This window comes from Miscanthus floridulus, chromosome 2, assembly GCF_019320115.1.
Source record: "Miscanthus floridulus cultivar M001 chromosome 2, ASM1932011v1, whole genome shotgun sequence".
Classification (NCBI taxonomy): domain Eukaryota; kingdom Viridiplantae; phylum Streptophyta; class Magnoliopsida; order Poales; family Poaceae; genus Miscanthus; species Miscanthus floridulus.
Window position 1 is genome coordinate 57,083,705 of NC_089581.1, and position 18,757 is coordinate 57,102,461.

General features: G+C 47.9%; 1 protein-coding gene across 1 annotated transcript; it reads right to left on the reverse strand.

The window, feature by feature from the left end:
* Positions 1 to 493: 493 nt before the first annotated feature.
* LOC136538893 (CBS domain-containing protein CBSX5-like) lies at positions 494 to 2,692 on the reverse strand. Its single transcript, XM_066530826.1, has 2 exons — positions 2,225 to 2,692; positions 494 to 1,485 (listed from the first exon to the last, which is right to left on the reverse strand). Exons 1-2 carry the CDS (start codon positions 2,545 to 2,547, stop codon positions 666 to 668), a joined length of 1,143 nt encoding a protein of 380 aa, XP_066386923.1. The 5' UTR covers positions 2,548 to 2,692; the 3' UTR covers positions 494 to 665.
* Between the last annotated feature and the right edge of the window lie 16,065 nt (positions 2,693 to 18,757).

The following is an 18,757-nucleotide window of genomic DNA, read 5'->3' on the forward strand; positions in this document are numbered from 1 at the left end:
ACAAAACACCAAGTGAAGCTGTGGAGGTGTTCACGGAGAAAGTGCTGAGTTGGTTGCATGATTGCAATCCAACTACACCAACTCCATTTGGTCTGTACGAAATGATGCGATTTTCAGGCAAATCCAACCATCCCTACAGCATGGCAAGTGGCATCGGGACGGATTTTGCTCAAGTTATTCTTAGAGCAAAGAATATTTATACGAACCACAAATTAGTTTATGTATAATCCTTTTGTAACTTTCTTTGTTTCATAAGCCTGTTGTAAGACTCTTTTGTTTGCAATAAAAGCCCAGTAGGGGATCCACCTCCTTTTTTTTCAAAAAAGAAAAAAAAATCCAATCTGATGAGTTTGGTAATCGTGCTTAATCTTGTTATGTTCGTTAGCTACTCCCACGACTTGTGTGGTGTTCTGGTATCCCCAGAGGAATTTGTTTTATAATCTAGTAACACTAGAGGTTAAACCTTAATTGCTTTCAATATAAGCATAGGAAATCTCAGCTCAACATAAAAAGGTGTAGAAATATGCTCGATAGGGCGCGCGAAGCGCGCTTCATATTCTAGTTTAATTAAAGCACACCAACGAAGGCACTTGGTCCATGACAACAGCTCATGTTCTTCTACATTTCATTACACCACAGAGGAAACAGCAAACACTCTTCAGATCTCACAGCAGCTGCTCCCGGAACACCCTCAGCACGTCCGCGAACGTGACGATGCCAGCAAGGCGGCAGTCGTTGTCCTCGTCGAGGACCCACAAGTAGCTCACCCGGTGCGCGAGGGCCTGCACCATGACCGCCACCAGTGAGCTCGCGGGGCTGCACACCACCGGCTCCTCGGCCGACCGCCGGCCGTAGCTCCCCGACGACGGGCGCCTCAGCTGCGCCCGGCCTGCCTCCTCGTCGGACGAGGAGGACGCGGAGGAGAGGGACGAGAACGACGACAGCGTCTCGTCCTCAATCAGCGCGAGCATGGCGTCCAGGCCCTTGTCCTTCAGCCCGGCCCTCATGGCGCGCAAGATGTGCTCCGGCGGCGACCCGAAGTTGTCGACGTAGGCCATGAGGTCTGCCGCCGAGAGCGTGGCGATGGCTGCGGCCGCCGTCTCGTCGCAGGCCGCGAGAAGGGCGGGGGAGATCTCGCCGACGAGGTGGCCGTCTTCGGTGACCACGGCGACGGCCGTCTCCGTGGCGACGGCGCGGCGGATGAGGGGCACGGCGGACAGGGCCGCCTCGCCGGGGCGCACCGAGAGGAAGTCGGTGCGCACGAGCCCCAGGGAGGACACGGAGCGCGCGGCCACATGGTAGAAGAGGCCGATGGAGTTGAGGAAGTAGCGCACGAGGTCCTCCTGCGTGAGCCAGCAGAAGTCGCCGGCGGCGGCGCCTCCGACGCCGCCGCCGCCAACGAGCTGCTTCCTGCGCCCGCCAGCGCGGAGTGGGACGGCGAGCACCTGCGCCCCGCTCAGAATCGCATCAAGCGCCTCCAAGATACTGCAGAAAGAAACCTCGCACTGGTCAGCTCAAAACGAACCGAATCTATGCCGTGAATCCCGTGATTAAACAGGCAACACGCAAGACACGGAGACAGGATCCCAAAAGAATCACCACTATTTTCAAGAAAAGATTCGATTAAGACGCACAATTTTTCCAACCACATGCCAAGATCCTCCTTTCATTGCACGACTCGATCAAGCGGCGCCGTTTTCCAGCCACAAGCGACCCCCCCCCCCCCCCCCCCCCCCCCCCCCCCCCCCCCCCCACCCCCAAAGAAGCAGCTGATCCTGATCCTATCAAGCATCTCGCAAGGAGACATGTCACAATCTCCGGGAACCCACACGGGCCACACCGAGCCGCACCACAAGATTGTCTCCGCTGAGTCGGACGATCTGACCCGAATGCGGCTTTTTCTTCACCACCACGAGTACTGACAGTCAATTGTTCGAATCGGATCGCATATTCCAAGCAGGAAAGCAGACATCAAACTCTCCCAAGTAACTATGATGAGGATGAACACTCTTCTGTCTTGGACTTGGACCCAAAATAAAAAAATGACACTAGCCGGCACATCAAATTTTTTTTCGCAGCTTTTATGGGGATTCTTGACCAAAAATCGTGTTTCCTAGTGAGAGTCTTAGCAAACGTCCAATCCAATCTTGAACGAGTCCCACGCGTTGTTTGCAAAAAGCCAAAAACCCAAAAGAGAGGAAGAGGGAAAAAGGTTGAGCCTTACCTCGAGCGGGGATCGACGCGGCGGACCTCTCCGGCGCCGTCCTTAGGCAGGAGCGCGGAGACCGGCTTGGAGAACACGGCGGCGGGGCGCGCGAGCGCCTCGGGGTCGGTGCAGAGGAAGCAGAGCACGTCCGCGAGGCCGACCCGGCCGACGACGGCGCGCGCTGGTCCGGTCACCGCGACGCAGGCTGCGGCGCCAGAGCGGGCCACCCTCCGGAGCGCGGCGGCAAGGTCGTCGGCGGCGGCGGAGAGCGGGAGCGACCTCACGGCCGGCTTGCCGATGCACAGGTCCGACACCTCATTGGCCAGGAAGCTCACTGCCATGCACTTGCGGGGCGGGCCCTGGGCGGTTTCGAGATCGAAACCCCTTTCAAAGATTTCAAGGAGGAGGGAGAGCGGCGAGGAACCGGGAGGCGTTTCTTGGTGGGATTTGGGAGGAAGACGAGAAGGGGGGAGGGGGAGGGGATTTTCGTTTCAGCCGCGGCTCGTTGGGAGGAGGACGTTTATATAGGCTTTGCCGCTTTTTGGGTGGGAGAGGGGATTGCGACGCGTTGTGGGTTCGGGTATCTCAATGACATGTGGGTCCCCTGATTCGTTGGCCTGGGAGAGGCGAGAGCTGGGTTGTTTTGGGGTGAGCTGGAGAAAACCCCCGCCGCGGTTGTACTCGGTGGTGGCGTCGAACGGCGTACAGTTTTGAAGCCGGCTAAGCTGAGCTGACAGCTGAGTCGAGCCGACCTGAGCTGGCTTCGGCTGATTGCGAGTGCTGACTAGGATATGTGTGAAAAGGGATCTGCTCTGCAGCTGTGTCCGGCTACTATTAAATTGGCTTCTGACTCGTACCACTGGTTTAAGCGAGACAAAAATATTATTTCATAATTAATTTGTATAAATTAAAGTTGGCTGAATAGCATAAATGAACAGACTAGTAGGAGTGCTAAAAGAAGGGCTCCATATGATTTGTTTAATATTTCTTATTACATTTTCTTAAAAAATAAACTTTCTATAGTAATAGTAACCTCAACAATTCTGGTGACGTTTCTTTCGTAAAAAACAGGGAACTCATACGCAAAAAAATCCTTTTAAAGTATACAACGTTTTCAGATTGTTTTATTAGACTCTTGAGTTTATCTACCTACCTAACTTTCAAAAGATAGGCCCCGTTTATTTTGCTAAAAAACAAGCAAAAATAATGTTTCGGTTGATTTGTTGTGAGAGAAAAATACTGTTTCGACTAAAAAATAAGCTGAAAAAGATGAATTATAAGATAAGCGAACATGACCATATGGTGAACTGATGCAGCGATATTGTGCTTAGTTTGCATATTAAACAACAATAATGCTTGAGCAGGGCGTCCGTTCGTCCGAAAGCATTCGTGCGTGGGCCACAATGCTAGCCCAAATGAAACCCCAAGCAACCATGGATCTCGTGCCAGACCAGCACAGCAAAGGAGGCAACGGGCAAGGCACCATCAATCCAGCATACTGACCAAAGCACTATGTGCCTATCCCCTCCCACCCACCCTCATCTCAGGTACGACGACGATGTCCAGAGCCCCTCCGACCTGCTGCTGGTGCCGACCCGATCCATAAGGCGTGTTGCGTGCGCTCTGCCACCAACGACGAGCGCGTCCTCATGGAGTTCCTTGAGGCCTCCCTCCGCATGTGCCTGACCTCTCCTTGCCCCGCAGAAGCGCTTCAACTTCCCGCTGACGCCGACACTGTAACAACCCAAAAATCCACACACCAAAAATCCCAACTACAATTTTTTTTTTCTGTTTTTAACCCCATGTGATGATGAGTGACATTTGTAGGAACTAACCCTAAGTGTTGCATTAGTCATAAGCATACCATGTCACTTGTTGTGTAGGTGTGTGTTTAAAAATCCCTAACACCTACATTCTTGCATGCATTTTAATTCTAAATAAGTGAGTTGCTTTTTATTGATTTTTTTGTGGTGCAAATAAAAGAGAAAGGAAAACAAAATAGAGAAAGAACAAAAGAAAAGGAAAAGAAAGATGAAGAGAGAGGGCCTCGCAGCCAGCAGCTCGGCCCAAGCTAGCCAGCCCAGCCGAGCCTCGCCTGCCCTTTCACGCGCGCAGCCGCTGACAAGCCAACCCCGCTTGTCAGCCATCACGCGCCGCACGCAGCCACATCGCGCCAAGCGCCTGATGACCCGACCCCGCTTGACAGCACAGTAGCATCTTCTTCTCCTCGCCCACGCATTCTCCCCGCGCAACCGGAGGCCGACCAGCGTGGCAGGCGCGGGCCCAGGGTCACGCAAATCGCATGACCTTGTTCCCCTTGCGCCGCGCCTACGCTACCGCACGCAGGCCGTCGGATGCGCTGCACGTATCACCACCGCTCGATCGCCGTCCGCCATTGGAGCCCTTGGAGCTCGGCTATAAAAGCCAATGTCCGTGAGCCCTAACCCTCAGCCCGTTCACCGTCGCCACTAGTGGCACAACACCACGCAACATTAAGCCGAGAGAGAGGGAGGAGGGAGAAGCAAGGAGGAGAAGGAAGCCGCTGCGGGGAGGACCTCGCCGGAGCCAGGAACGCCACCCCGATCAGCTACAGCGACGTAGCTGCTCAGCACGGCACTACATCGCCTCATCACGGCCTCGCCTCGCCACTGCACCGCCATCCTACCGCCACGAACCCTGCAGTGAGCCATCTTGCTGAGACCACCTCCCCAGCCAAATAGAACGTGCACCGCCATGATCGAGACCTTGCTGAAGCTTCGAGCTCCAGCCTAGCCCAACTGGTTAGCTAGGGAGACCGCCATGGCCACGCTTGCCAAGACCCAGGACGCGCCGTGCGCGCTGCCATCAGCCAAAAGGAGGACCCCAGCCATGATGTAGTATATCGGAACAGGAGCACACATGCACGGACACGCTCACCATGGCCGAGAGCACAACCATGACGAGAGACCACCGCGTCTTCTATGTCGCGGAAAAGGCAATGTTGACACCCTGACTGGTTCTGCCCTGACAGAGACGCACCGCGCTCACCTTAGTCAAGGAAGAAGCCCACCAGAGCCCTGCGTAGCCGTACCGCACCTCGTCGGAGCGCCACCGCCTCTGTTTTGCCCCCACCACCGTGACCGAAGCCACTGGGAGTACTAGGAGCTCCTCCAAACACGCCCACCATGGCCATAGAAGCACCGTGGAGCTCACACGCTCTTCCTACTGGGCTCTCGCTACCACTGCAGCCTTGTCCATGCACGCCGATGAACTCGCGCCGCCGTTCACTGTGGCCGGAACCCTAGGAGGCCCCAGTCGCCACCTAGACCCCACCACTGCACTCGTCGAGGCTTGGGGAAGCTATTGCCTACCCTAATCGGACGCTAGCGCCACCACGGGGGCTCGTCGATGACCTCACCGCTGGTGGGAGCCCTATTGGGGAAGAGAAGGGGATTTTTACCACGTCCCGAGCAGCTCTATCGAGCAGCTTCGACCACGACCATGTCGACCACGATCTCGCCAACCACGATCTCGCCGACCACGATCTCGCCGACCACGATCTCGCCGACCACGACCTCGCCGACCACGATCTCGCCGACCACGATCTCGCCGACCACGACCTCACCGACCACGATCTCGTTGACCATGATCACACCGACCACATCCCGAGCAGCTCTGCCGAGCCGCTCTGACCACGACCACGTCGTGCACGTGAACCAAACCCTAGGAAGGAGTATGTGGACCAAGTCCTTCATAGACCGGCTCTACGGTCTATGGACCAACGTAGGCGGGTTCACCATGAACCGTGCCTCACCTGCGCCCGTGGACCACGGCCCATTAGTGGCCCAGTAAGACGACGTGGTGAAAGCTCTAGTTTGGTTTTGGTAAATTGATGAAATCCTAAGTGCTAACCTAGTTCATCAAGTGATCATGAGATAGGTAGCACACTTCAAGTAGAGAAGCAAATGAAGATCATAACATGACAATGGTGATAGCATGGAGATGATCAAGGGCTTAAACTTGAAGAGAAGAAAAAGAAAAACAAAAAGCTCAAGGCAAAGGTATAACTTATAGGAGCTATTTTTTTGTGATCAAGACACTTAGAGAGTGTGATCACATTTAGGTTTGATAGCCGTACTATTAAGAGGGGTGAAACTCGTATCGGAATGCGGTTATCAAAGTGCCACTAGATGCTCTAACTCATTGCATATGCATTTAGGATCTAGTGGAGTGCTAACACCCTTGATAATATTTGTGAAAATATGCTAACACATGTGTACAAGGTGTTTGCAGGGTTGAGATGGATTCGGCGCTTTCGGGAAAATGAAATGCCTATTTTCTATTGCGCCGGATGTAAATTCTTGGTGGTTGGCACATTGGAGCAAGGGTGGAAAAGATAGAAGTGAGAACAGAGCTGATGCCAGCGTCGGTCTAGTGACCGGACGCTAGATCCAGAAGCACCGGACGCTGACTGCCTACGTCCGGTCGCGTTGAGTGTCGGTACAGTGGCTAGGGTTTACCACCGGACGCTAGGCTATGTCCAGTCGAGGTGGACCGGACGCGTCCGGTCGAGGAAAACCAGGTTTCGACCCTTACTGTACTCGACTGGACGCTGAGGTTCTAGCGTCCGGTCAGTTTTAACCGGAGCGTTCGGTCAGCTTCATAGCCGTTGGAATCTGACGAATAGCGTTTGAAGCTGATGACATGTGGCGTCCATCTGTGGATCGGACGCTGGGTCCAGGGTCCGGTCAAGTGGACCGGAGCGTCCGGTCAGAGCGCAGAGTACCCAGTGAAGGGGTACAGCGGCTCTATTTCGTGGGGGCTTCTATTTAAGCCCCATGGCCGGCTGTGGCTCACATCTTTGGCCATTTTCATTGACATAGCAACCTTGTGAGCCTAGCCAAAGTCCTCCCACTCATCTACATCATTGATTCATCATCATAGTGAGATTGGGAGTGATCCAAGTGCATTGCTTGAGTGATTGCATCTAGAGGCACTTAGTGTTCGTGTTTCGCTGTGGATTTCGCTTGTTACTCTTGGTGGTTCCCGCCACCTAGATGGCTTGGAGCAGCGAGGATCGTCGAGCGGAGGTGGTGATTGTCTCCGGCTCCGATCGTGGTGATTGTGAGGGGTTCTTAACCTTTCCCCGGCGGAGAGCCAAAAGATACTCTAGTGAATTGCTCGTGGCTTGTGTGATCCTCATCTTGTGTTGGTTGTGCGGCACCCTATTGAGAGTTTGGCGTGTGAAGCCAATTAGCGCGTGAACCTCCAAGTGAGTGAATCGTCACAACGAGGACTAGCTTGCCGGCAAGCAAGTGAACCTCGGTAAAAATCACTGTGTTCATCATTGATTCCGAGGTGATTGGTCATCATTGTTATTCATCTTCGTGATTGATTGGTTCATTCATCTACACGGCGGTATAACCCTCTTGATCACTCTCTTTACTTTACCGCAAACTAGCTGACAAGCTCTTTAGTGTAGCTAGTTGTGAGAGCTTGCATGCTTGGTTGGTGTGGCTCTTTAGTTAGCCTTTGAGAGCACACTAACATAGGGTAGTGTCATTGCTCTTGTGTGAATTGACACTATCTAAACTAGAATTGTAGTAGGTGGCTTGTATTTTGAGTAGGCTAGCGCAACACTTGCTTCGCCTCATAATTATCTAACCATTTGGTTAAGTGTTGTTGTAGAAATTTTTATTAGGCTATTCACCCCCCTCTAGCCATTAGGACCTTTCACGTGGCCGCACCAACACGTGCCACATGGCGGGCCAAAGCCCAGCCCGTATCCAGGCCCAACCGGCCTAGTATGGGCCCGGACTGTATTGACCAATGACCGGTCAACGTTGGCTTTGATCGAACCCACATGTCAGCGACCCATGTAATAGAACCGACCAATTATACGAAATTAAGTAAGAAAATCATCCACCAGAGCAGACGATTGAACAAACTTAAGCCCGTATAACCCGGTAGTCCGTGAAATCACGAAGGATTTCAAACCAACTTCCATTCTAGCCAAGATCGTAATAAGTTTAGCGGTCACCATCACATATTACATAAAAGTTCGCAATCTCAAATACATCAGAGTTTCAACATAGTTATTACAAAACCAGTTCGAATGAAAGTAGCGGAAGTCATTTGTTCAAACCACACACACACACGCGGAGTTTAAATATAGTGCCAGCAAATGATCATCTCCAACAAAAGCATCAGATGAGACGTAAGGAATGACCATGCCCATGGTCCTAAGCATCACCCATCGCAGGATATAGGCAGTTGATACAGTAGCCGTAATACATCTGCCCATCTGCAACAAGTGGGAATAAAACCCTAAGTACGAGAAGGTACTCAGCTAGACTTACCCGACATAACCGAAAATAAATGACACCAAGGATTATGAAGGGCTTTATAGTAGGGTGGCTGACTCATTTGCAAAAAGAAGCATTTTTAGCATTCCAAGAACCTTTCTAAAAGCATTATTGTCAAGTTAATTATTATTAACCTGTCAACTAGATTTGCACCTATCCTAGAGTAAACATGTGATTAAGCAGAGAATGATAACCAATGATCATTAAACAACTTCTATACTGTCATATTCATTATAACTGTCCAAGTGTTCCATAAACATTTACTACGATGAAGTCACTCAAGTCAAGTGCTCACTATCCAGGAGCGATGGCGATTCGAATCGATTCCTAACCAGCTGGTGATTTATTCCTTACACAAATCTCACTCACCCGCTAAAGTGAGATATTGATCACTGAGCCAACTTTCCAGGTATCTCGAGTTTGCTAGGAACCACATGTACCCGGGGGCCGACCGACTGCACTTTGGTCTTATCATCTCGCCCCCGTGTCCTACCACACCTGCTCCGGCACAGTGCGCTGCGGGCAATCTACTCGGCCCAAAAAATCTCCCAGCTTCGCGGTCGGAAGGTACTTTATCCGGCCAGCTAAATGTAAGGCAAGCGTTCAACATGACTCGAGGCCCAACAACGGTCGGTCCTTAATCGACACAGACGGAAAACACTACAGTCCAAAACTCTGCAAGTCTCCGTCCGGTCTCAACTTCATTTAACACTTAGTTATACCATGACTTCATAGTCATCCAAGCAGATCCAGGTAACCACCTATAGCTCGCAGGTGACAGGAAATCACCCAACTTCTACCGGTCTAAGCCAGCTAAGCATTGACTCGACTGCGGATACCAGGGTAACAAGGATATAGTATAACAAAGGTAAACAAGGTATAATGCAGCAACAGTTGCAAACAACTCCTGAACGTAATGCATCAATTAAAGTAAAGCATTTAATTAAATAATTACAAACCGGGAGAAAAATGCTCCGGGGCTTGCCTCTCTCGAAGGAGCTCGGACGGTGATCGGGGCACTCCGGAAGTTCCTCAACGTCCTCCTCGTTGGCTTCTGGCACTTCCTGCTGCTGCACCTCGAGCTGCTCCTCGGGTATGATGACTGGGTTCTCGGTTTGCGATCCTGTATGATGCAATGCGCGTAAGTGATTATGCAAACGGTGCAACGAAGGAGATGAATGCAAGGGATATGTTTAAATGCAAGGTAGTCAACATCATCCAAGAAATTATACTACAAGCACATGTCATCTACTGCATTCTCTTCTACTACTAATATGTTAAGTCAACATATTTTATTAAATGCTTCAAAGATACACCAAAGCTTTATTAATTTCTTAAGTCCCACAAAAAGCAACACTTAATTAAAAACCTAATTAATAATAGGTTTGAATAGCAACCTCCATTTTCTTTGCTTAGAAAAATCTTAGAAAATTACTACAGCATAGTACTACCCTAAGTAGTTTACTAACAGATTTTTATGATGTTTGAATGAGTGGATTAGCCTACACAAAAATAACAAGCTATGGTATGATTTTGTACATGAAAATACTTTGAACTGTAAAAAGTGTCAAACAACAGAATTAATATTTTTCCTAGGTTCTTCATAGCATATAATGACTGTACAAAAATTATCACATGCATGTTTTATACAAAGTTTGCTCTCTAACAAAAATAACAAAAATCAGCCATTAAAGGTACTTGAACTACACCTCAAAATTTTCTCACAGCACATGCATGAAACATATTTTTCCTAAGAAGTACATGACACAAGAAGATTAACAAACTTGGAATCATATTTTTCTGAAGCTTATAGATTTTTCTACATATTTTTCAAGTTATCAGCAATATACATGATTAAATAGAATCCTACAGAAAAGTATCCCAAAAATGACATGCAATAATTTTCCCAAGTAGATCTGATGATAAGGAACCTAGCAAAATTTGTTTCAACAAATTTGGAGCAAATTTGAGCACCCAAACATTTTTCAACCCATTTCAGATTTCAAATAATAAACAATAAATGAAAACAAATCACTTAAACGTTACTGGGCCAGCCCGCTAGAAATCAGCTGGCCCACGGCCGTTTTCGGCCTGCGCGGCTCGAGCGAAAGGGGAGCGCGGCGGCCTAGCAGGGCTTCGGCCCATGGCCGCTTTGCCTGGCCGGCCCGGCTGGCTGGCGAAGGCAGAGGCCTCGCCGATGTGCGCGCGGGCGTGGCGGCGCGGCTCGGCCAACGGCCGGCGGCCATTATCGGCCGGGCTAGGGCAAGCGAGCGAGCGCAGGAGGTTCGTGAGGCATTGGCGAATGCGAGCAGGCAGCTAAGCAGGGCTGAGAAGGGGAGGAAGGGGACGTTTCACGGCGGCCGAGCAAGGTGGTGCCATGGCCGACGGCGGCGAAGCTTGGAATAAGCGCTACCTTGGCTCAAACGACGGCACAACCGCGAGCACCAGGTGTCGGAGAGCGAGGCGGAGTTGCTGGCGCGAGGAATCGGAGAATGGCGCGGTGGTGCGGGAGCTCGACGCCGGCGGAGCTGCGGGCGCGGCGAGGGCAGAGCTTGGGGCTCACGGCTCGGGAGGAGAGGGAAGGCAGCGCGAGCGGGAGTGAGCGAGCGCACGGGCACCAGCAGGTGAAGGCGGGCGCGTGGGCGCTTGCGCAGGCCGGCTGCGACGCGCGGCGACGTCGACGGCGCATGGCCGCCACGCGGCGGGCGGGTTCTGCCGCGGTCGGGCGCGCGGCGCGGCGTGACAGCGAGCAGGCGCGTGAGTGCGGGCGAGCGGGAGGCGCGGCGTGGGCCTGGGCCGGCGAAGCAGCTGCGGAAGCAAAGGCACGCGGTGCGGAGGCAGGCCGGGCCGCCTGTGTGGCTGGGCCGAAAGCGAGGCGGCGGCCCACTAATGAGAAAAATCCTTTTTCCAATTATATTTTCAAGAAATTTTTAAATGCCCTCTTTCAAATATTATTTTGAACAAGAAAATGACCTCTTTTGAAAATGTACCAAAAATGAAAGTTGTTTAGAATTTAATTCTCTACAACTTTGCTTTTATGACCAAAGCCAAATTCTTTCTAGATTTTGAATTGTAACATCAAAGTCCACGTTTAGCTCAAAACCCTAATTTTTGGAATTTATTTTTGAAGCCAAATTTTGAATTAATTTGAATACAAACATTGCTCCAAAAATTGAACTAAACATTGCTAGATGATTTACAATAGTAGCCAAACATGTTTTACTAACCTAGCAAGACAAATTCAGGGCAAAACAATTCTTAAACAGGTGTATGCAATATTCAGGTTTCACGCATGTTTCAGATGTTTCAAAACAATGTTTCAATTGGTATGCACATGATTAAGCATGTATGATTTGGATGCTTGATGATGCATGATATGCGTGATTTGCAGTGCCTAAATGTAGGCATAACACCGGGGTGTTACAGACAAGAGCCCTGGCCCCACCTATCGGAATTGATGACGTTGATGACATCATGCTGACGTCAGCTGGACCCCCACCTGTCAGCTTGGAACCGAGATGATGACGTCATGCTGACATCAGCATACCACGTAGACCAGTCACTGCGTGACACGTGTCAGCCCAGGATTAATTCAGCCCTTTTCCATTTTCAGAAATGATTTAAACTTTAGAAATTCATAACTAATTCATACGACCTCGGAAAAATATGAAACTAGGACCAAAATTCATCTAAAATCAAGCTCTACGCAATGAACCCATGTTTGAGTGCATTTGGCTCTTTTGAATTTTCATTGCTTCTTTGTGCTATTCTATAGATGTCGCTAACGCGACTATAATACGATCGTTTGCAGACTCGGAGGAGAACCAGACGAACGAGGATCGTGAGTACCGTGAGGAGTACGGAGACGACTACACCGAAGGTGCCACATCCCACCCAATCTCGTAGCACCTATTACGCATGGCTAATATAGAGCTGCTATTGATTTACTTTATTGTTGTAATCACACTATGATAGGACTTGCATAGTAGTAAGCTTTCTTGATGGCCTTTACCTTGACGCAACCTTACCCCTGCTCACCCTGCTATTAGGCTAGATACACGCTTGCTGCTACATTACTTATTACTTCTACTACGCTTGTACTACATTGATGCATGGTGGAAACTGGTGTTATCTGGACTATAGGGAGAGTGCTGCATGTGTGACTTGGGTGCGTAGAGGGTAAGGGTTGTGTCAACCAAGTTGGAGTATACGACGAGCCTGGGGCAAGTCTTGCCATGGAGTGCTACCTAGGCACCCCTGGAAATGGATACCTGTGGTGGGTAAATGGTATATGAGGTGGCCCTGGGTGTGAACCTGTGATGGGAGGAGCCCGGGGTGGAGGTGCTGTGGTGGCACGGTAAATGGAAACCCTGATGAAGACATCCTGGCTTGGTCATCCCTAAGGAGTTACTAGTACTCAGATTCACCGGGAATCCTTTACATCCCACTCGCCCTATATGGTGCGGGACGGTCGGACTACTCGGTAGAGCGATGCCACTACTGCTAGGCGAACGTGTGCAAGGAGGTACAGGGCGCGTGGTTTCCCTCACACCATTCTGAGACTTTAGGAGGCCTTGTGGACCTGGCTCTTGACATCCGGTGGGCCTCGGCTCTGTCTACGACTCACAGTATCAGCCATCCCAGACTAGACTTGGGATGTTCCAGGGCTAAGAGGTAGGGTGGCATCGTTCTAGGCTAGCAAGCGGCCGGCATCTGCCTAGACGGGGCACCGTCGAGGATGGCTATCTTATGGGTATGTGAAACCTCTGCAGAGTGTATGGTTGATCGATCGATACATGTGCCGACTTGTCAGCTATGGACCTTTCTTGGGTTTCGCTTAAACTAGATAGAGAGATGAGTCCTTCTCTTCTTCCCCCGTAAGAGAGTGTCGGACGTAGCCAGGGGCTACGGGCCTTGAGACAGTGTCGAGAGGGAGTTGGCCTGTCGACTGAGCGATGGTATTGTGAGGACATGGAGATGGTGGTATGTCGATCCCAGGATTGAAACCTGGCTCTAGAAAGTAATGGGGTGGAATGTGTATGGAAATGGTGTTTAAAACTTAACCAACTATTAATATATACTTGATATGCTACTGCATAGGAAACCCCAGCCTTATAGGTTCCTTTGATTATATATCCAACTTGTATCCAATTTCCACAAAGCAATGCTCATAGGGTTGGGAGTGGCCAGTACAAATCGTACTGATAAATTTTGGCACACAGGTTCTGCTGAGGAGTATAGCTCCAAGGAGTTTGACGGATGAGGGGTTCGTGCCTACGCTCGAGTTTGGCGATCTTATCTACAAGCTGTTCTGAATGAATGCTACTTTTGATTCTGCCAATGCAGCGATGTAATAATTTATGTAACTCCGCACTAATTGTACTATGATATTATTATTGTATAGATGTGATATTCGACTGGAATTTGGGTAATATGATCTACAATGGTCTTATTACACTTCGACGCTGTGGATTTCCCTACGTGGAAATCGGGGTTGTTTCAGACACCGTAACCAGACGGGATCTCTTCGCACGCCCTCGTTTCAAGCGACGTGGATGCAGTGCTGCGAGCGGTTATCACGGCCGTGAAGTCCGGCGCGTTTCACGTGACTAGCACGATCGATGCAAGGTTTCTCTTCTCTACACCGATGAACTCCACACACCGACTAGCCTACATTCTCTCAAGCAGCAAAGAGATATTGTGCTGAAATCGCATGTTGCAAGCGTATGTTTCACAAGTATGTTGCAAGTGTTTCGTATAGATGTTGCAAAAGTAGATCGGCATGTTGCAATGGTTGTACACGTATGTTGCAAACGTCTATTCCCAATGTTTCATCTGTTTGTTTAGACTTATGTTGCAAGTGTGTTTATCTGGATGTTGCATATATTTTTCACACATATATTGTAAGTGTTTTATCTAGATGTTGTGTATATTTGCAATGGTTTCTAAGTGTTTCAGGTGTTTTTTTGCAAATGTTTCAGACGTCTGTCTCAAGTGTCTCATCTGTCTTCAGATGTTCATTGCAACTGTTGCATCTGGATGTTTTTAAAAGTAGACCAGGCCGATTGTTGCAGCTGTTGGAGGGGGCGCGAGGGGTCAGGAGAGGGGCGCAGACGCCGCATGGGGTCGGGCTATGCGCGGAGTGCAGCGCGGGAACGGGGTGACAACGCAGGCGTCTGTCCGAACGTCCGGGCGCTAACACTGCTGATTAAGCAAATATTAGGTCTACTATATATCATATTGAATGTTTATTATCGTATACGGTAGTAATTCCTAGTTTATACCAATTGATTTCTTTTGATGTAGATCACATTTGCTGCCATGCTGGATCTAATTAAATCTAACGTGGGCATTGGTGCCACCAGTTAGATGGGCGAATTCGACTTTTTTTAAAGGTCAGAACGAATTCGACTTAACCAGAAACATCCATTTCATAAAAGTACAACCGGACTTCATGGCTTGGCACAAACCTTGCAATGCTCTCCAATTCTATTATTATTACTAGTGTCGAGCTTCGGGAAAGTGAATTGTACACTAGGATTCATTAATCAAATATGTTCTATACAGGAAATGAAATTAGGCTGATGTTTATGTATTTCTCCCGATGCCTATATCATCTTGAATTTGTCGGTTCTAAATTATAGAGTATTTTTATGTTTTTTATATAATTTCTGTTATGTGATAAATATACATTATGTCCAAATTTATTAAAAAATCATATACCAAGAAAAAACACAAAAAAATATAATTTTGAACAGATGAAATAAATATATGATTGATGTATACTTTTCTTACGTTGAGTTACTTATCTATACACTATCACTAGTATATTGCCCGTGCTACAGCGACATCTAGGTAACACATATTAAACAGCCATAGTAGACATGCACAACGCGACTCACACTTGGATATCAAAAGAAATGTCCATGCTAACGCTACGGGCAAATCAAATAACTAAAACATTTGTAAGAAAATATGTTTGCTAATCAACAAGAAATTTGTTTGTCAATTGATAAGATCTAAACTTGGTAAGAAAATATTTCTTTTCACGTGTTTGGTATCATATTTTCTTCTTCTTTTCATTTGGATTAACAAAAATGATAAGCTGGCTACACCCATGCATACCTATAAAGCAAGGCTAAATCCACCATTGTCCTTAAACTCAAAATACAAGCAACTGAAAATAGAAGTGTCAACATACTTATTTGCTGTAATTACACAATATATCAAGTACTTGGTTCATTTCCTGGACGGCTTGTATTACTCTTAAAAAAGCAATGTATCCTTGTTGTGATTCTTTTTTTAGCACAACTTTAAGTGATTCTACCAACTCATCTACTCCTTTTCTGTTTTCGTTTCCTTACTGCAGGAGCGCTGAAATTTTAAGAGATATCAAATATTAGTAATTGAAAGTAAAGCTGAAGTAAAAAGACTAATATGTCAGTACAACAGTACTATGCCGCTGGAAGAATTGCAAACAATGGCCCTGTTCGCTTGTCTTAAAATCCAGGCTTGTTCGGCTTCTTTTTTCAGCCAGGAACGGTATTTTTCTCTCACAACAATTTAGTCCGGAAACAATGTTTTGGACTTGTTTTTTCAGTCTAAGCGAACGGGGCCAATATAATAGCTCAGGTTCGGGACTGAAATTTAGAACATGATCTGGTGGAAGACCTGCTGCAAAAAAATTTATGGAAAGCATAATCTGGTGAGTTAACAAAAATAAAATTAGTTTTTGTACTTTAAAACAGTTTTCGGCCTCTATCTAGCACTACAGTTGATTCCAATATGTAATTTGCAACAGCTTTGGGTAATTAGAGTTCAATCCAATAGCAAAACAATGTTCTCTTAGGTGCATCTTAGATGCAGGTTCATTATTTTCCTTCAAGGTTCTCTTGTTATAATTTAACATGTATGTAGAAAATGTGTTTTTAATAATATACTAAATTTTTAACTATTGCATGAGTAAAAATATATTTAGAAGGCAACAAGGTCAGTCCATGATCAAGGAATGTGGCCAACTTATTTCTTTTGCTATTTCAGGTGGGCTGAATGCAAAAGGGCAAAGTCATCGCACCACTTTTTGAATCTAGGGTAAAAGCTAGGATCAAAGTTATCACACGCTTGTTTCTGAACCTAAAAGGGTCCAATAAAGCACAAATGTGTTATGCACCAAACATAGAACAAACTTAACAAAGGTCAACACAACATCCTTGCACGAGGTGATTTTGGCCATATTAAATGGATCTTTTTTCTATAATAACTGGATCTATATTTATGTTCTGAACAAGTGGACAAGAATGTAGTGACATATAAATGGAAGTGCTTTACATCTCTGCTACTTACTGAAGTGCCCAAGTAGAGATAAAAAGGATGTTTATATAGGAAAAAAAAGAAACAAACTAAATTAAGTAGTTGGATCCAAATCAAGTGAAATTGTGTATCTAAATAGACTATAGATTCAAGAATTGATTTCAATCCAGCAAATCATGACAACTGAAACCAAAAAATGATAAAAGCAAAGTAATGTCAGTAAATAGATAACAACATTGTGGAAAGATTCAATTTATAAAAAAATATACATATTTAAAATAACAACCTTGACGACCCTTGCAAGTTTGTCCTTCCCTTCTGCAACTGTTGTACCATAGATGCGCCTCATATCTCCCAGTGCATCTATGCCTAAAATAATTCTAAAGTGGTAGCTTTTTGTTAATTGTCTACTGTTATACCAGTATACCACAATAATGCCCAATACAATGGCGCTCCTAATAATCAGCGAGATCATCAAAGGCTTTGATGGGGTCGGCACAGAGGCAAGTATTTCGACAGGAAAAGAAGCCTAATGCAACTAATACTTTCCATGGACACTACCGGTTGATAAAAATATAGATTTGTAATTATCCTGAGACACCACGCGATACGAAAAGAATTGGACAATTTATATAGTATATATATAGCTGTATTATCAAATATTATATTCTTTGGTCAGGCAAGCCCATCTAACAGAATAAACAAGAATACAAGATGACTATATACTGAAGGAACAAATATATTCTTTGTGCAGCTACACCAAATCAGTATCGTAAAAACAAATGACTATCAAAGTATGAACTGCAGGAACAAACATCTTTTAGCATGGCCAATAAAATATTCTGATGTATCTAGTAGCAAAGGGACTTAAGTTTAACTGAACAGGCAGAATACAGAAGTAAAAAGAACATATTAGTTATAGTAGAGTTTTTTTTTTAAAAATAATCGAGAGTTTTGTTTCAGTAAAAAGCATATTTGTTTCATAATTTACTTCAGAGGCCATTGCAGTTTACTTCAGAGATCATATGTCTATTTCCAAAGGAAGCCTATGGCTATGGACATGCACCTGGTGGTTAGGATCCACCGTTGCCGACTTGTTGGGGATCGGAGAAGCCCGCTGCACTACGAAGATAGCCTATTTAGCACCAGCCATATATTTGCTCAGCTGAATCTGAATTAAAAAACTGGAGAGGAGGGGAAAAGAGACGACTGCTCTACCGAACTCACCTCACCCGCACAAGGCCGCACACCGCTGCCAAGCACATCTTGCTCACTCGACGCTCAGCGAGGGCTCGCACCGCTTGCTCGTTGTGGATGCAAATCCAGCACGCTCGCGCTGGTGTAGTGGATGTAGTACTCATAGTCGGCGGGGAAGACGAAGTGGAGCCCTTGCGGCGCTTGATGACCTTGACCGGTTGGAGCTTCTGGTCGCGCCATCGGCAACCACGCGCGTGCTCACCTCCAGGGGAAGGTGCGGCGCCCACGACGCAGACACAACCGAGCGAATCTGCCACGGCTGCGTCCGCCCTGCACGGATCCATCTCTAGGGGAAGGTGCGCCTCCCATGACGCGGACGCAGCCGAGGGAATCCGCCACCACTGTGTCCGCCTTGCACGAATCCAGAGCCCGAGGGCGGCTACCCGTCACCGACACCCACGCACGCAAGGCCGTCGGGATGGGGAAGGGTGCAGCAACCGCCGTCGGGAGGGGATGGGGAAGGGCGCCGCCGCCATGGTCGCGGGGAGTAGGGCCATCGGCGTGGCGGCGGCGAACGGTGTTTTTTTTCTTTTTTTTATTCGGTGATGATCGGCTTCGATCGTGGTTGGAGCGTTGAATCGCGGTGTCGCTCATTGATGTGCGAGGAGGGCACGGGGTGAGAAGCCTGCCATCCCACGTT